Source organism: Zea mays, chromosome 6 (assembly GCF_902167145.1).
Source record: "Zea mays cultivar B73 chromosome 6, Zm-B73-REFERENCE-NAM-5.0, whole genome shotgun sequence".
NCBI classification, from domain to species: domain Eukaryota; kingdom Viridiplantae; phylum Streptophyta; class Magnoliopsida; order Poales; family Poaceae; genus Zea; species Zea mays.
The window spans coordinates 62964206-62978913 of NC_050101.1; the positions used below are offsets into that span (position 1 = coordinate 62964206).

The 14708-nt window shown below is 38.8% G+C and overlaps 1 protein-coding gene and 1 non-coding gene across 2 annotated transcripts; both read right to left on the reverse strand.

The window, feature by feature from the left end:
- Positions 1–1942: 1942 nt before the first annotated feature.
- LOC101027254 (fatty acid alpha-dioxygenase) lies at positions 1943–9598 on the reverse strand. The gene is made up of 11 exons (NM_001279981.1): positions 9567–9598; positions 7618–7709; positions 6478–6741; positions 5671–5820; positions 5103–5239; positions 4722–4935; positions 4407–4552; positions 4018–4245; positions 3481–3683; positions 2446–2689; positions 1943–2126 (listed from the first exon to the last, which is right to left on the reverse strand). Exons 2-11 carry the CDS (start codon positions 7705–7707, stop codon positions 1943–1945), a joined length of 1860 nt encoding a protein of 619 aa, NP_001266910.1. The 5' UTR covers positions 7708–7709; positions 9567–9598.
- Positions 9599–10288: 690 nt separating this feature from the next.
- On the reverse strand, positions 10289–10487 carry LOC111589694 (U2 spliceosomal RNA). Its single transcript, XR_004850937.1, has one exon. It is a non-coding gene; the product is annotated as a U2 spliceosomal RNA (small nuclear RNA).
- Positions 10488–14708: the final 4221 nt, after the last annotated feature.

Genomic DNA, 14708 nt, shown 5'->3' on the forward strand with positions numbered 1-14708 from the left:
AGGGGCTGAGAATTGCCGTCGTCATGGAGCACGCGGGGTGCCATCATTACTTGTTTACCGGGGTGAGCCAGATGGGACGCTGGTCTTGTTCCCCGTAGCCTGAGCTAGCTAGGGGTAGGGTAATGATGGGCCCCCTGTAGCGTGGTCGGTCCGAGCCCAAGGTTGGGCGAGGCGGTGATTCCTCTGAGGTCGGGGCTGAGTCCGAGCCCTAGGGTCGGGCGAGGCGGAGTCCGTCTTCCGAGGTCGAGGTTGAGTCCGAGCCCTGGGGTCGGGCGAGGCGGAGTCCGTCTTCCGGTGTCGAGGTTGAGTCCGAGCCCTGGGGTCGTGCGAGGCGGAGTCCGTCTTCCGGTGTCGAGGTTGAGTCCGAGCCCTGGGGTCGGGCGAGGCGGAGCTTCCTATGGCGCCCGAGGCTGGACTTGGCTGCTGTCAGTCTCACCCTGGCGGGTGGCACAGCAGTCGGAGCAGGGCAGGCGGCACTGTTTTCCTGTCAGGTCAGTCAGTGGAGGGGCGAAGTGACTGCAGTCACATTGGCCTTGTTGACCGAGGAGCGCGCGTCAGGATAAGGTGTCAGGCGATCCTTTCATTGAATGCTCCTGCGATCCGGTCGGCTGGCGAGGCGATCTGGCCAAGGTTGCTTCTCCGCGAAGCCTGCCCGAGCTGGGCCTCGGACGAGTCGAAGGTGTGCCCGTTGCTTGAGGGGACCCTCGGGCGAGACATGAATCCTCCTGGGTCGGTTGTCTTTGCCTGAGGCTGGGCTCGGGCGAGGCGAGATCGTGTCCCTTGAGGGGACGGAGCCTTGACCTGAATTGCGCCCATCAGGCCTTTGCATCTTTGTGCTGATGGGGGTTACCAGCTGAGATTAGGAGTCTTGGGGGTGCCCCTAATTATGGTCCCCGACAAGCATGTTGCCAAAGTATTACAAGAGCTTCGGAGCCAGAATAGTTTCGATGCGGAACGATGGAAGGGTAACGAAGGTAACTTCGTCATAACAACATAGTAAGACAATACAAGGAGAAGGTGTTATCCAAGTCGCTGAGGGCAAAAGACAATGTTGTCCCTGTGCTATTTGTAAACTTTGTGTGTAATCTTTGAGGGCATAAATGTAATATTGTACGAAGTTGTACGACTCCTTATAAATAGATGAATAATGCCCTGCATAAAGTACATTTTTGAAGGGGCCTAACAACTGTTGTGTGTTATCTTCTCTTCACCTTCGCTCTAAATCGCTTTCTAGAGCCAAAGGTATGTTTGTAAATTTAATATACGAAGGAGCAGAAATATATTATTGATGTGTAAGATTAATTGTCATGTTAAAGCTTCTTAATACCTTTTACATTTGTTTATTTATTGAAAATGAGAAATCACAATTCATTTGATAAAATCTCAACCTTTGTCCACGAAGAAGTCTTCTCAAGGGGATGACTACTCGAAGACGAAGGTTGATTATCTCTTTCAATATTGTGTTGTCTAGTTTTTTATTGTATATAGCAATCGAGAACCAGTGACCAACATAACACATTCGTCTCAGATCGACTTTCGAGCCTCCCGTAGCTCACCATTCGGAGTGAGTCTGTGCTAGCACTCCTGCCTAACACAAATCTTATTGTCTATTGATTCTAGAAACCATGACACGTTGTTGACCAAAACCAAAAGAAAGATGTAATCTCGGAGAAGATTGAAGGTAGATGTCATATGGTCTCCTCCTACTTATTTTCCCAGCCATATTTAATTACAATGAACAAATAATAATGTACAATAAATTGTAAAAAAATAAGCATACAACTTGTGTCATTCAACAATGAATCCTATTACATATATTACAATGACATATTTATATTAAGTATATTTATTTGCACTGAACAAACACCATCATTCTGTAAACAAATAATACTTCATAAAACTTGACAAATTGAAAATATGGCAGGGGGGCTTTATTTTTGCACTAGTAGTCTGCATCCCACACAGAGAAAGCACTAGAGGACTTCATCCACTTGGCACTGATTTCAGGGTAGTGCCGGTTGATCACATCCCGTAGGCCTTCAGTTGTTTTGACCCATTGCATCCCCTTCTTTGTGTATGTTTTCTCATTGAAATTGCTTGTAAAAAATCGATCTGCTTCCAGTCTCCTGTTTATAGAGATGTTAAATTAATATTCATATCTTAACTTAGTGGTTATCATCTCAAACTAGTACTTCCACATTTGACTTCTTTTTGCTGGTAACATTCTGGATCTACTAATAAATTAATATTCATATCTTAAAGTACCCAAAATGGTCACAACCTTATGCTTTCTTGCCTTTTTGAAAATTGGCTTGGGTAAATTTTGAATCAGTCAAAATTAGCTTAGGGCCACATTCTCAGTTGTGGCCTAATACATTTAGCGAGGGCTTAAATCAAATTTGGTACTTTGTCTAGCACTAAATATCAGTTAAAACTAAATCTCACCTCGATGCCATTAAAATGAAAATGTTGAATGCTGTTTCGCTTATGGCAAACCCCTTGATTTTTTTCTCTGCCATAAGACCAACAAGAAGATCCAATTTCTCTACATCGTCTCCATATATTGCTCTTATGGCTTCAATTGCGTCCTTGTCACTTGTCAGATCCTCCCAGCATTTTATTGGAATCAGAAATAGTCTTCTCCTGAACTCATTGTACCTCGGTACACTTCTCTCCCTATCTCTGTATACTTTAATTTGGAGGAAAATAAAATGACATCAATCTTAGGGGGTGTTTGGGAACAAAGTTTTTCTGCAGTTTTGAAAGAATACTGCAGTATTCTCAAATACTGCAGTATTATATACATAATGGTGTTTGGCAAGCTGGGTAAAATCTCTGTTTTCAAAACTGAAGTATTGCAAATACTATAGTTGTTTTAAGGCATTCTAAACTTAGCTCTGGACCTCAGTTTTCAAAACTGCGGTATTATAAACTACGGTATTGTCATAACTAAAGTATAGTATAGTATTTCAAAAACTGTGGTTTTCAAAAACTTTGTTCCCAAACAGGGCCTTAGTGTAATCATTATCAAAGGCATTAGAAACAGTAATCATCTTTATTATATTTAACTTAAAGAGTACAATTTTTGCTTAACATTGTTATTTATACTAGTATGCAGCAATGTCCTTGTTTTTAAAATAAATGGTAGTTGTGATTGCTTAATTAGAGGATGGTGCCAAGGTTACAGGATACAAACATGATATATGTCTTGGTAAGGGAACCTTGTATTTTCAATCTAGTTAGTACAGAATAATAGTTTGGGAATTCTTGAAAATTGAAAAGTATGTCGTGATAAATTTCAACATAGTAGTTTAAGGTTACCATATTTGTTCTAGTGCTTAATTTGTTGCCACTATATATGAGTTATTTTAAATATTTTCATGCATTGGAGTATTCTTGGTGGACCCTTGTAACAATTTGACATGGTGCAAAATCATGATCCTCTACTGATATGGTACAAATTGGGTCCAAATTTCATACCTTCTAGGGCAGCAAGGTCGATCCTGTCAGATCGATTGGTACCATCCAAATTTTGTGGTATGAGGTCCCTGAAGAAACTTGGGTAGTTCCATAGTTCAAGTGCACCACAAGCTTGATATCCCATTGATAATATTTCCATTTCAAAGCCTATTTTCGATAGTTGTCCTTCCCCCTTGAGACCAACCAACTCTCCAATATCGACGCTATGTTTCGACACAAGAAAGAATTTGAGTCAGTGTTTATGTTAGTTATACTAAAAATGTGCTAATCGAGCAGAAAACTTATACATTCTAGCTATATTTTTATTCTATAGTTAAGAAGCTAAAAAACATAATAATGTAGCTGTTTGTTGTGTCAAGTTCAGTGTCTAAAGTCTGGTTGAGTAATGCATTATGTAAAAGTCGAGATCTAATAGAATAATGTCTTAACTTTTTTTTGTTCAATTCTTTATAATCTGTATCACTCTTTTCTGTGTGATTTAATTCTACATAAAAATGAGAGGAATGGATGTCAAACATATATAAATTGTCTACTCACTCTTTCAAGTACGGTGGGGAATTATTTGCATCGGGTTGGCCGGTCGGATCCCTGAGCTTAAGAGTGCTTGGTAATAGGGAGTGCATTCTGTAAACACTAGTAAACTCTTCAGTCAAAGAATAAGGTACGCCATGGTTGATCGGCTTCTTCAATCCCACAAGCCCACCTAATGCCGGTCCTCCTATGTGACCAAATGTATCTTTTATTTTCTTACCCAATAAACCATACCTTCACAAAAGAATTAGAATATGAGGTAAATTTGTACACAATCTCACTAATTAATTTATTTGAATTTGCAGATGTAAATAAAATTTCCACTTGGAAAAGTAATACCAGCGTTAATTGTTTTCTTTCAACAAATATGAGAAAATGAGATAATATATCCTCACCAATTTGCGCGCATTCCAGCTCTCATGGTCTTAGTCTTGAGAAGCTCCACAGTCCAATCAATAGTGTGAACCTTTGCAATGACAGCAGAAGTGACCAATCTAGCATATCGATATAATTCTTCGTCTGATAGGTTGGGATGTTCTTCCTGAGATTAAAAGGACATTTGTAATTGTTTCTTCATATTTTAGCATAAAAAATTAATGTCTTGGTAATTAATAAAAAACAGCTTTATCGGTACGGTGGAAAGAAATCAAGAACATCAAATTCTTCATATAAACTAAATAAATAGATAATAATAGCGATGCTTCTCTTACCTTTATTGCATCACACACTGCATTGTGTTCCTTAACAAAAAGAGCTTGTAAGATCGAAACCCCAACCCAACTGTTGCGGACATCGCCCAATAATGCCACACCATTCTCCTCATGCAAAAGAAGACCGTCATCTCCGATCACTAGTTTTCCATCAACATAAGTCCTGAGCTTTTCTGCCTTTTTATCATTATTACCATATATTGCACTCCCGTCCCTTAGTATATATAATCATAGAAATTGCAAAAAATTATGACATTTTATGCGCAAATGTGCATTGATTTATATATAAATTCATCAATCATCTTTTTTTAATTCATTATTTGCGCTTAAGAGAAATTTATGACAATGACCTTAACTTGAGAAAATTTTAGCATTACTCACCACCAAGCTGTGCGGACATTGTAGTAACCAGTCTTTATTGTTCCATCAGAATTCGTAGGCAGTTCTTTTGTGGCATAGAACTTGAATGATTTGAGTGGGCACTTATTGGCCACTTCGTTTGGAGCTGTGATTTCAATCTGGAAGAAACCAAGGAAATCGAATTATATATCAACTACTATTAGATGTGGATGAGCCCGATAGAAAATTGCTCGACTTGACTCGAAATCCGACCCGACCTAACATTTTCCAAAAAGTTAAATTGACCTAATCTGACCTGATCCAAAACTGACCCAATCCAACTCAAATCAACTTATGATCAAAAAAGTTGATATAGAAATTGGTCTGAGCTGACCCGTCCATCACCGCAACCCAATCCGATTCGACCCATGATATTCTAGAAGGTCAGACTGACCCAACATGTCTAACCTGAACCCGAACCCGGCCCGCTTGTCCAATTTGCTACATTTAACTGCAATGTATATTTAAAATTCTCAATGGAAGATGAAGATCTATTTTTAAGTTCAAAAAATTATGGCTCTCAAATTAGGGAATTAAATCAAGCATGCACCTGTTTGGTATCCTCCATATGATCCATCCAGTCATGAACCATGAACTGTATCCATGCAGCTGCTAGTATATTGAACTGTTTTCCTGTGTCCTTGTATTCTCTCCTGGCTAACAGCTTTGTCGCCACAACAAATGGATCTGGGCTCATCAACTACATCGATAAATAACAGTTAATTATTTTATGCATAATCTGATGATTTCAAAGTATACCTCAATTTTCCATCTGTTAACAGTACGATCTAATTAAAAAGGAAGTGGTCATGTTTTTAAATGAACAAACACACATTATTAACTCTTATTTTTATATATTGACAAAACTCGCATCTTTTTTTTTGTTTCAATGTTAATTCATTCATTTACATTTCTGAAGATTGGAGAACGAACTACGAAACAAAAAGTTTCATCAAAAGAGTTTAATTAATCTTGAAATCAAAGTGTCAAACTAAATGTTATATAAAAAATAAAAATCACACACTTTTTTGGTGATCTTTACTCCTTTAATTGGTTTCTTTCACTTTAATTTCAAGTTTATTTTTCATTAACTAAATTCAATATGTGTAGTATCTAATTTTATATTGAACAAAATAATAGGGATGCAAATTGAAATCAGCAGATAAGAAGAGCACATATAGAGCATGCAAATATTATATTTATATTTTTATATATATATATATATATTTATATATATTACACACACACAACAACAAGAATTACCAAAATCAAAGGGAAATAATTGCTTAATTAAATTACGATAATTTATTAACTTGTATTTTTAGAACTTAGAATTTTGAATGAAAATTAAAAGTACCTCATACTCTTGATCAACCGGCTTCATGTTTCTCCCAAAAAATGTGTATTGGCTACCAGCCTCAGCATTATCGGGGTCATTGTACTTGCCATCTCCGGTGCGGTACATGAACTGATCCTTGGGGTCAATCAGAGCACCATGAGAACTCCCAACAGCTAGCAGGTTGTATTTTTCGAGGAGGGTCCGACGGGTGTTCAGGTACAGTAAACCGATCAGAACAGGCATCTTGTGCCACAGGTTTCTCTTGTCAAATGCATGAACGAACTACATGAAATTAAGAAAACAAATCAATACATTGGAAATTTAATTAGGTATGCATATCAGCATATGTAAATTAAATACTTCAACTAATGATCGAGGAATATAAATTGGGAAGCTTCAAATAATTTGAATACGTAGTTAATAAGGTGGTACAAAAGCATGATACAGCTTCTAATTGATGGCCATATTTATGAACATAAAACATATGTAGGGAAAAGTAATACATATCGGCATGCATACTTATTTGAAAATATACTTATATAACAAATAAATTTCCCTCCTAATTAAATGCTGCATCAACTTAGTTTGGCACATTTTTTTGAGATATTAAAATGAATATATACACCAGAGATATTAATTAAAATAGATCAAACAATTAAAATGTGTCCTCACTAGCTCAAAATATAATTCAACTTTTAGTTGCGCTAGAATTTATATGTATATATATAATACAAATAAAGAAATGGTTACAAATGTTAATTGTGATAAATTATTCTAGTATAAAAAATACTTCATAAATGCCAAGATGTAATTAATTATGTGCTCACATATATATACATGCATCCTCTCTAATTAACAACCTTATCTTGCTATAAATAAAACATTGACCACATCAATTACATGTATATTGATTAATTTTCATACATAATAACATACTCTTCATGATCATACGTTAATATATATATATATATATATATATATATATATATATATATATATATATATATATATATATATATATATATATATATATATATATATATATATATATATATATAACCACTACCTGATATTCTCAAGGAATATGTATGTTTATTTTATGCAGTATGTACATCAGATAAATACTTGATATATAAATTACTCTTAATTAAAACGTACTAGAAAGCCAATCTTGTCACCGAAAGACATCTTAGAGAAAACAACACGGAAGTCCGGATGAACACAAGGCTTGAAGAGACCTGAACCCATGGCTACTTGCAAAAAAAAAATGAATCATCATGAACATGAGGGCTTATGAAGATATATTCTTTAGAAGTTTTAACAATAAGGTATACTTCTATATTTATTTATAATAGAAAAGACATGCAGATCAACCTGTATATATGTTCTTGTATTGAAAAAAAACATATATATATATATATATATATATATATATATATATATATATATATATATATATATATATATATATATATATATATATATATATATATAATAGGCGTTTAAATACAAAATAAGACAACAATGATTTGTACCAACGTCCCGTTTTCTTTCTTTTTTTATGGGCGGATCAAAAGGTAACCCGTCCATTTATATATAAGGGCTAGTTTAGCAACCGTATTTTTTATGGGATTTTTATTTTTCAAGGAAAAATAAATTAATTTCCTTTTGGAAAACGAAAAACTCTTGAAAAAATGGAGTTCTCAAACTAGCCCTAAAAAAAGACCCCACGTTGAAAAATACATTTGCAGACCCTAAACCCTAAAATTAACGCCACCCTCCAAAAAAATCTTAGCTTATATCCAAGCTCATCCCTCTCCTATCCTCCATCCAATCCTTATCCTCTCGCTCTCAAACTCTTTGTCTCTCCCTGCTGGCTTCGGTATATATTAGCCAGGAACAAACCCAAGCTACTACATCGGAGATGAAATGCTACAATTATTTGGAGACTAGTTGCTAGGCCGTTGTGGACAATAATTCAATCATAAATAAATAGCATTAATTCTATGTTACTGGAAAAACCAATCTATAGATAATGATATTCTATGTAAGCACTAGTACTGAATCGAGAACTTGAATAATTTTGATAAGCAGGTTGCACCACAAGAAGCTTTAATTTACCAGTACGTCGCCTCTGCTTAGGTGTCATTTTGTTTTGATTTGCTCATCCGTTAGTTCTTATCTTTGCTTTGCTGATGTTCGCAGTCATTAGTTATGTCAATGGTAATATTTTTTTTTACTTTTTTTAATTCCTCTGAAAATGAGGATCATAGTAAGATGCTATTAATAATGATCACATAATAATATTTAAAAGTATCCCATACGTCTAATACTAATAATGATGATATGAGGCTTCTCCATGTTTTTTATGAATGTTTTTTATAGTTGTAGAGAATCCATAGAAGATTTAGGTAGTGTTTGGTTGAAAAGCCAAGTAGAACGGAGCCGTTCTGTCCCAGTTTTGTTGTTTGGTTACAAAGTAACTAGAACAGAATGACTCCAATTAGGGAATATTCTCCTCAAATCCGGAACCATCCCGCTCCAAAAAATCAACCGGACGGAGCCGCTCCGTTCCCAGCCCGCTCGCACAGTCACGGTCCGTTCCGTTCACTCTGCAACCAAACAAAAAACATAGCCGCTCCGTTCCAGATTACCAAACACAGAACAGAGCGGCTCTGTTCCTAGAATCAGGGATAGAACGGCTCCGATCTACTTGCCTCCTCAACCAAACACTACCTTAGAGGTTGCTTTGTTCATTTGAAAGACCATGTATTGTTTTGACAAATCAAGGCAAGTCATTTGAAATCGAGACAAGATGTTTTTGTTATCTTGTACTCGGCAAAAAAAGTCGACATTATGACGCCAAATAACAGTAACAGAGTCTTTGCTGAGTGTTCTATCCAACACTTGACAAAGGTTATTTTTTTATCGAGTGTCTGCTGGACTACCGATCGGCAAAGAAGCCTTCCATGAATCCCTTTACCAGTCTCTTTGCGCTCTCGTACGTGTGCGGCAACCCATGCATACAACAGGTACCTCAAATTGGAACAAGGAAAGCACTCAACGAGAATTCAAGAAAGAGGTGAACAGCAAGGCTACTTGCATACCTGGCAGAAGAAAAGACCCCGGCCTACCGGAGATGTGCTGAGCTCTGAAGCAAGTAATGGTAGGAGAAGAAGAAGCCCGCACACGCTCTGACGGTGTGGTGCACGCCGCTATTTATTGATCGATTCAAGGTTGGCTCAACGACTCCAATATTAATATATACTCACTATTGACGAAAAAGAAAACAAATGATGTGACATGCAAGCACGTGTGTGTATATATTTAATACGTGCAACACGCGGGGGCTAATTCATTCACCACCTCTCTCACAACTTTAATAATACTGGGTGAACGGTCCCTGCGTGGTTACGAAAACATGTTATGATAAGATATATTAAAATAAAAAATTATAATTTCTATCTTATGTTTTTGTTATCATCTTTTAAAGTTAAGAATTTTTACATAAGTTTTACACATCGAACAAATCCACCATGTACATTAATGTAATGCTTATCGAACACTTATGTAATCTACGCTTGTAACCTAAAGTAATCAAAATTGGGCAATGATCAGCAACCATCTTGTGCTAAGGTAGAAAAATAACAAGAAGAAATTTATAATACATGATATCATGTATTGCATCTGAGTACAAGCACATGTAGGTCCACCAAATAGTGTTACAAGGAAACAAAACGAAGAACTTTAAAAGATGATAACAAAAATATAAAATGGAAATTAATTTTTTATTCAATATATCTTATCATAACATGTTCATTCCATAGCAACGCACGGACGTTCACCTAGTATTTGATGATATTGATTGGGTGACTAGGCGACACTTTAGAGTCTTAATGGACCCTCCATATAAAAATACCCATAATAAATGAATTTAATGTCAAAGTAAACATATTGTTCATATACCAGATATTGAACTGGTAAAACAAATATTACACTTGATCTTAGCCAAAAGGCTGAAAAAATAAGTTGAAAAGGAGCCCTATGCTCGAATTAAATTATGGCTAATGTTTTGGCCTAGGACTTGGGAGCGAGAAGATGGTGTAGATATGATGCCCTAACCAAAATCATCATTAAGATTCTATAAGTAACATATGCAAATTCATTTATGGTGATGACTTAACAATTTTCTCCAAGAGTAGCAAGACATAAAAAAGCATAAGTACGCCAACAAGATCATTCCTGAAATACCAAATACAACGAGTTTATCTTCTAATGCTTAACATGCTTACTGAAATATATACTTGCTCTTGCCTTGAAATATATACTTGCTCTTGCCTTTATAGTATCATATCAAACAAACTCTACATGGATCAGAAACATATGTCAAACCCAAGTAGCTCAATGACCCTCTTAGCAATCCAGGGCTTCATCACATCCAATTTGACCTTTAACGTATCCACCTACCAAGCACAAAATCGCTAGATCAGAGGAAGCCCTTGCAGACAACAACTATATATCCCTAAAGTATTGTGCGCTCATTACAGCCAAATTGAGAAACAAAGGGTATGAGTGAAAGAACGAACTGGTCAGATGGTCAAGCTCGAACGCGAACTTCTGCGTCTTGAGCAGCTTATTTGAGAAGCTTGTGTCCTTTTGAGTGGACGTCCCCTGCGAAAACACGACAATTAGAGCAGTTTCTACCAATAATAGATCCGATGAGAACAACTATAACCAGACGAAGCACACGCTAGGTAGATCTACGTTGATGCCACGTCACCCATGGAGTGAGAGGAGCGGAGGAGCTTGCATCGGAGCAGAAGACGAGTGAGCTAGGAGACGGGCTCCCGGTCCCTTTTGGCGACGAGGAGGTTCAGAGTTGGCTGGACTCGATGCAACTTTTATCACCTAGTGAGCATCCTTATCCGGAGGCAAGCGCCCTAATCCTCCTCGCGCATGTGGCGATGCAACGGCGGAAGAAGCGGGCGGAGGTTGTTGCGAAATGGATGAGGTTTGTTGCTAGAGCGACATGTACGAGAACGCTGCTGAACAAATAGTATAGGGATAGGATATGATCTGGTACCACAGATTGATTTTGAAGAAATACAAGGGGTTCTTTGTAAAAAGATGACGTGTGACAACCGTTGAAACTGGTGCTTTAATATAGTAGAGATAAACAATAGAAATTGTAAGTGCTTGTAATTAACATGAGCTATTCATTTGATAAAATCTAATGGTGATAGTGTATCAGGTAGTACTAGAATGTATCAATAGAGTAGTACCTGTAATTAAGTACCAATTTGGTGAGAGATTCAAACACATTTGCAATACTTGAGAGATGAAAAAAAACACTTCTTTTTTCTTGTTTTATAAGTCCAAGTTGAATGAAAGGGGGAGGAAACAAGGTCAGTAACGTCTCTTATGCGTGTAGATGCTCTCTTTGTCAAAAAAATAATGCAATTATTATTTTTATCGTAAATCAAAAACTCTCCTAGCTAGCCCAGAGTCAATATTGATTAAATGATGAAAGAGGTATATTATGAAAATATATTTACGAGACTAATGAGTATCCTAAATATAACTACTCTCGCACGGCAACTCGGGGGACGACTCCGCTAGCACGCCGGCGGCCAGCATCATCATCATGTTTGTCAACGTTTGGACGGATGAGCAAAGAAGACACGATCACCTTCGCTAGCTCAAGGAAGAAGAGGACGCGAATAAGGTATCCTCGATCTTTTTAATTAATTATTGGAAGATCGATCGAGAAGAAAGATATCATGTTCAAATCCTCTTTTCCTTCTATTTTGTTTTGTTTTTTTTCTTTTCACATAAATTTCACACATTCAAAAATAACATAGAATCGCAATACTATACGAATGGGAATCGTCAACATCATTCATTTACAAGGGTACGGTATTGTCGGAGGTCGGAGCGAGCGGCCGGTGGCGGCCCCTTAAGCTTTGCACCGGCGACGCTCGCGACAGCCGCCTGGGACCATTATATTGGCCAGTGACTCAACGCCAAAGCTAGCTGCAGCGGCATCGTGAGGCCTTACGATGGCTGGCGTGGTGGTGGCTAGCGAGCAGTAGTGGTCTACGCACGGTAGCAGCTGCTGCAGTCCGCTATCAGGCGATGGTGCCTTGCAGCGGCCATATATAGTGTGACAACTGACAAAATGTGATAAGGAGATATTGTAAGCATCGTACGTGATAAAATGTGCAAAACTCACTCAAAGCCACCATGTATGATATAATGAGATATTATTGACAAATCTCGGCATTTTCAGACATCATTTGCATTTTTTAGAATTTTTAAATCATTCGGACACACGGTCGATCGTGGTCGTGTTTCTTGCAAGATGTTCAAAATTTCTTTTCATCTCACGAGTAAGGCCGGCCTTAAATTTGGCTAAATAACATTAATATCTTTTTTTCCACTCATTTTATTCTATTATTTAAATCACTCGCAGTTCAAATTTGATTTCATTCAAAAAATTACTTGAAATGTGATTAACTAGTTAAATATATCAAACAAGGGCAAAAATGTTAGCAGCACACTCCGATAATAGGGTATTGGCACTCAGGAAGTTGCCCCCCCTAGCGGGAAGGAGGCGAGTACAGGTTTAGATTACAATATTCAGTATTTTCTTGACACCCTCGCCAGCCGCTCAGCTCTCGTACATATACCTTCCCTTACACAACCCACTCTGGGCCCATGTAACGCACGTTCGGACACCTGGCTCGATGGCCCAACTGCTGCTGAGAACTCTCCTGTTTTGCCTTGTCGGTGTCTTCGTCTTGCATGACATGTGTTGTGCTGACATTCCCCTCCCCTTGAGATGCCGCTTGCCCCCAAGCGGCTGCATGAGGAAACTGTTGTCGAAGAGCTTCATAGTCTTCCCAAGTGTTGAGGGCCTCATCGAACCCCGACCAGCGAACGAGGACCTGTTCGACTGAACGTCCGCCGCGCGAGATAGTACGTCGGTCCAACACCTGAGCTGGTACCTGGTTGTCAACATCATCGTCAGGTAAGGTAGCACTCACCGGCTGGGACAGAGAGATAGCGCGTTTAAGCTGCGACACGTGGAACACCAGATGCACCATGGATCCCTGTGGAAGCTTGAGTTTGTAGGCCACTGATCCCACGCGCTGCAACACCGGAAAGGGACCAAAGAATTTGAACGACAGCTTGTGATTTGCCCTGGGAGCAACGGAAGTCTGAATATATGGTTGCAGTTTGAGGTACACAAGGTCTCCAACAGCAAACTGCCTCTCACTCCTACCCTTGTCTGCTTGTTGCTTCATACGAACTTGGGCTCGCAGAAGGTGTTGTTTGACCACTCGGAGCATCACTTCTCTGTTGGACAGCCAGGTGGACAGGTCTGGATCAGTTATAGTGTCAGCAGGCGCAATACCAAAGTGTCGTGGTGGTCGACCATACAACACCTCGAATGGGGAGCGGCCCAGAGCAGAATGAAATGTTGTGTTGTACCAGAATTCTGCCATTGGTAGTCAATGATGCCACTTGTGAGGACAAGAGTGAACAAAGCAGCGCCAAATAAGTCTCGAGGCATTGGTTGACCCTTTCAGTTTGGCCATCTGTTTGGGGATGATACGAAGTGCTCATACGCAATTGTGTGTCTGATAACTTGAAAAGTTCTTGCCAAAAGGAGCTGGTGAATATACGATCACGATCAGAGACTATCGCTGCTGGCATACCGTGAAGCTTGTACACTGAGGACATGAACACTTTGGCGACCTTGGATGCTGTGAATGGATGAAGAAGAGGTAGAAAGTGTGCAAACTTGGAATATTTGTCCACTACCACCAAAATGCAATTCGCACGAGCAGCACGGGGTAAACCTTCTACGAAGTCACGAGTAATGACTTGCCAGGATTGGTCTGGCACTGGTAACGGCTGTAGCAATCCAGGATACTTGGATCTATCGGGCTTGGACTGTTGACATACAGTGCATTGCGCCACAAAATCCTGGACATGCTGCTTCATGTGTGGCCAGGAGAATAACTGGTGGATACGTCGGTAAGTGACAGGGAATCCCGAGTGACCACCGATTTCACTGGAGTGAAAGGCCTGAAGTACCTTGAGCTGCAGAGAAGTATTGGTGCCCAATCAGATTCTCCCCTTGTATCTGATAACCCCATTTTGCAGTTGATAAGGAGTAGAGGACGACTGGTGCAATGCCAGCTCAGACAACAAGCGCTTAGCCTGGGAATCCTGCTGATACC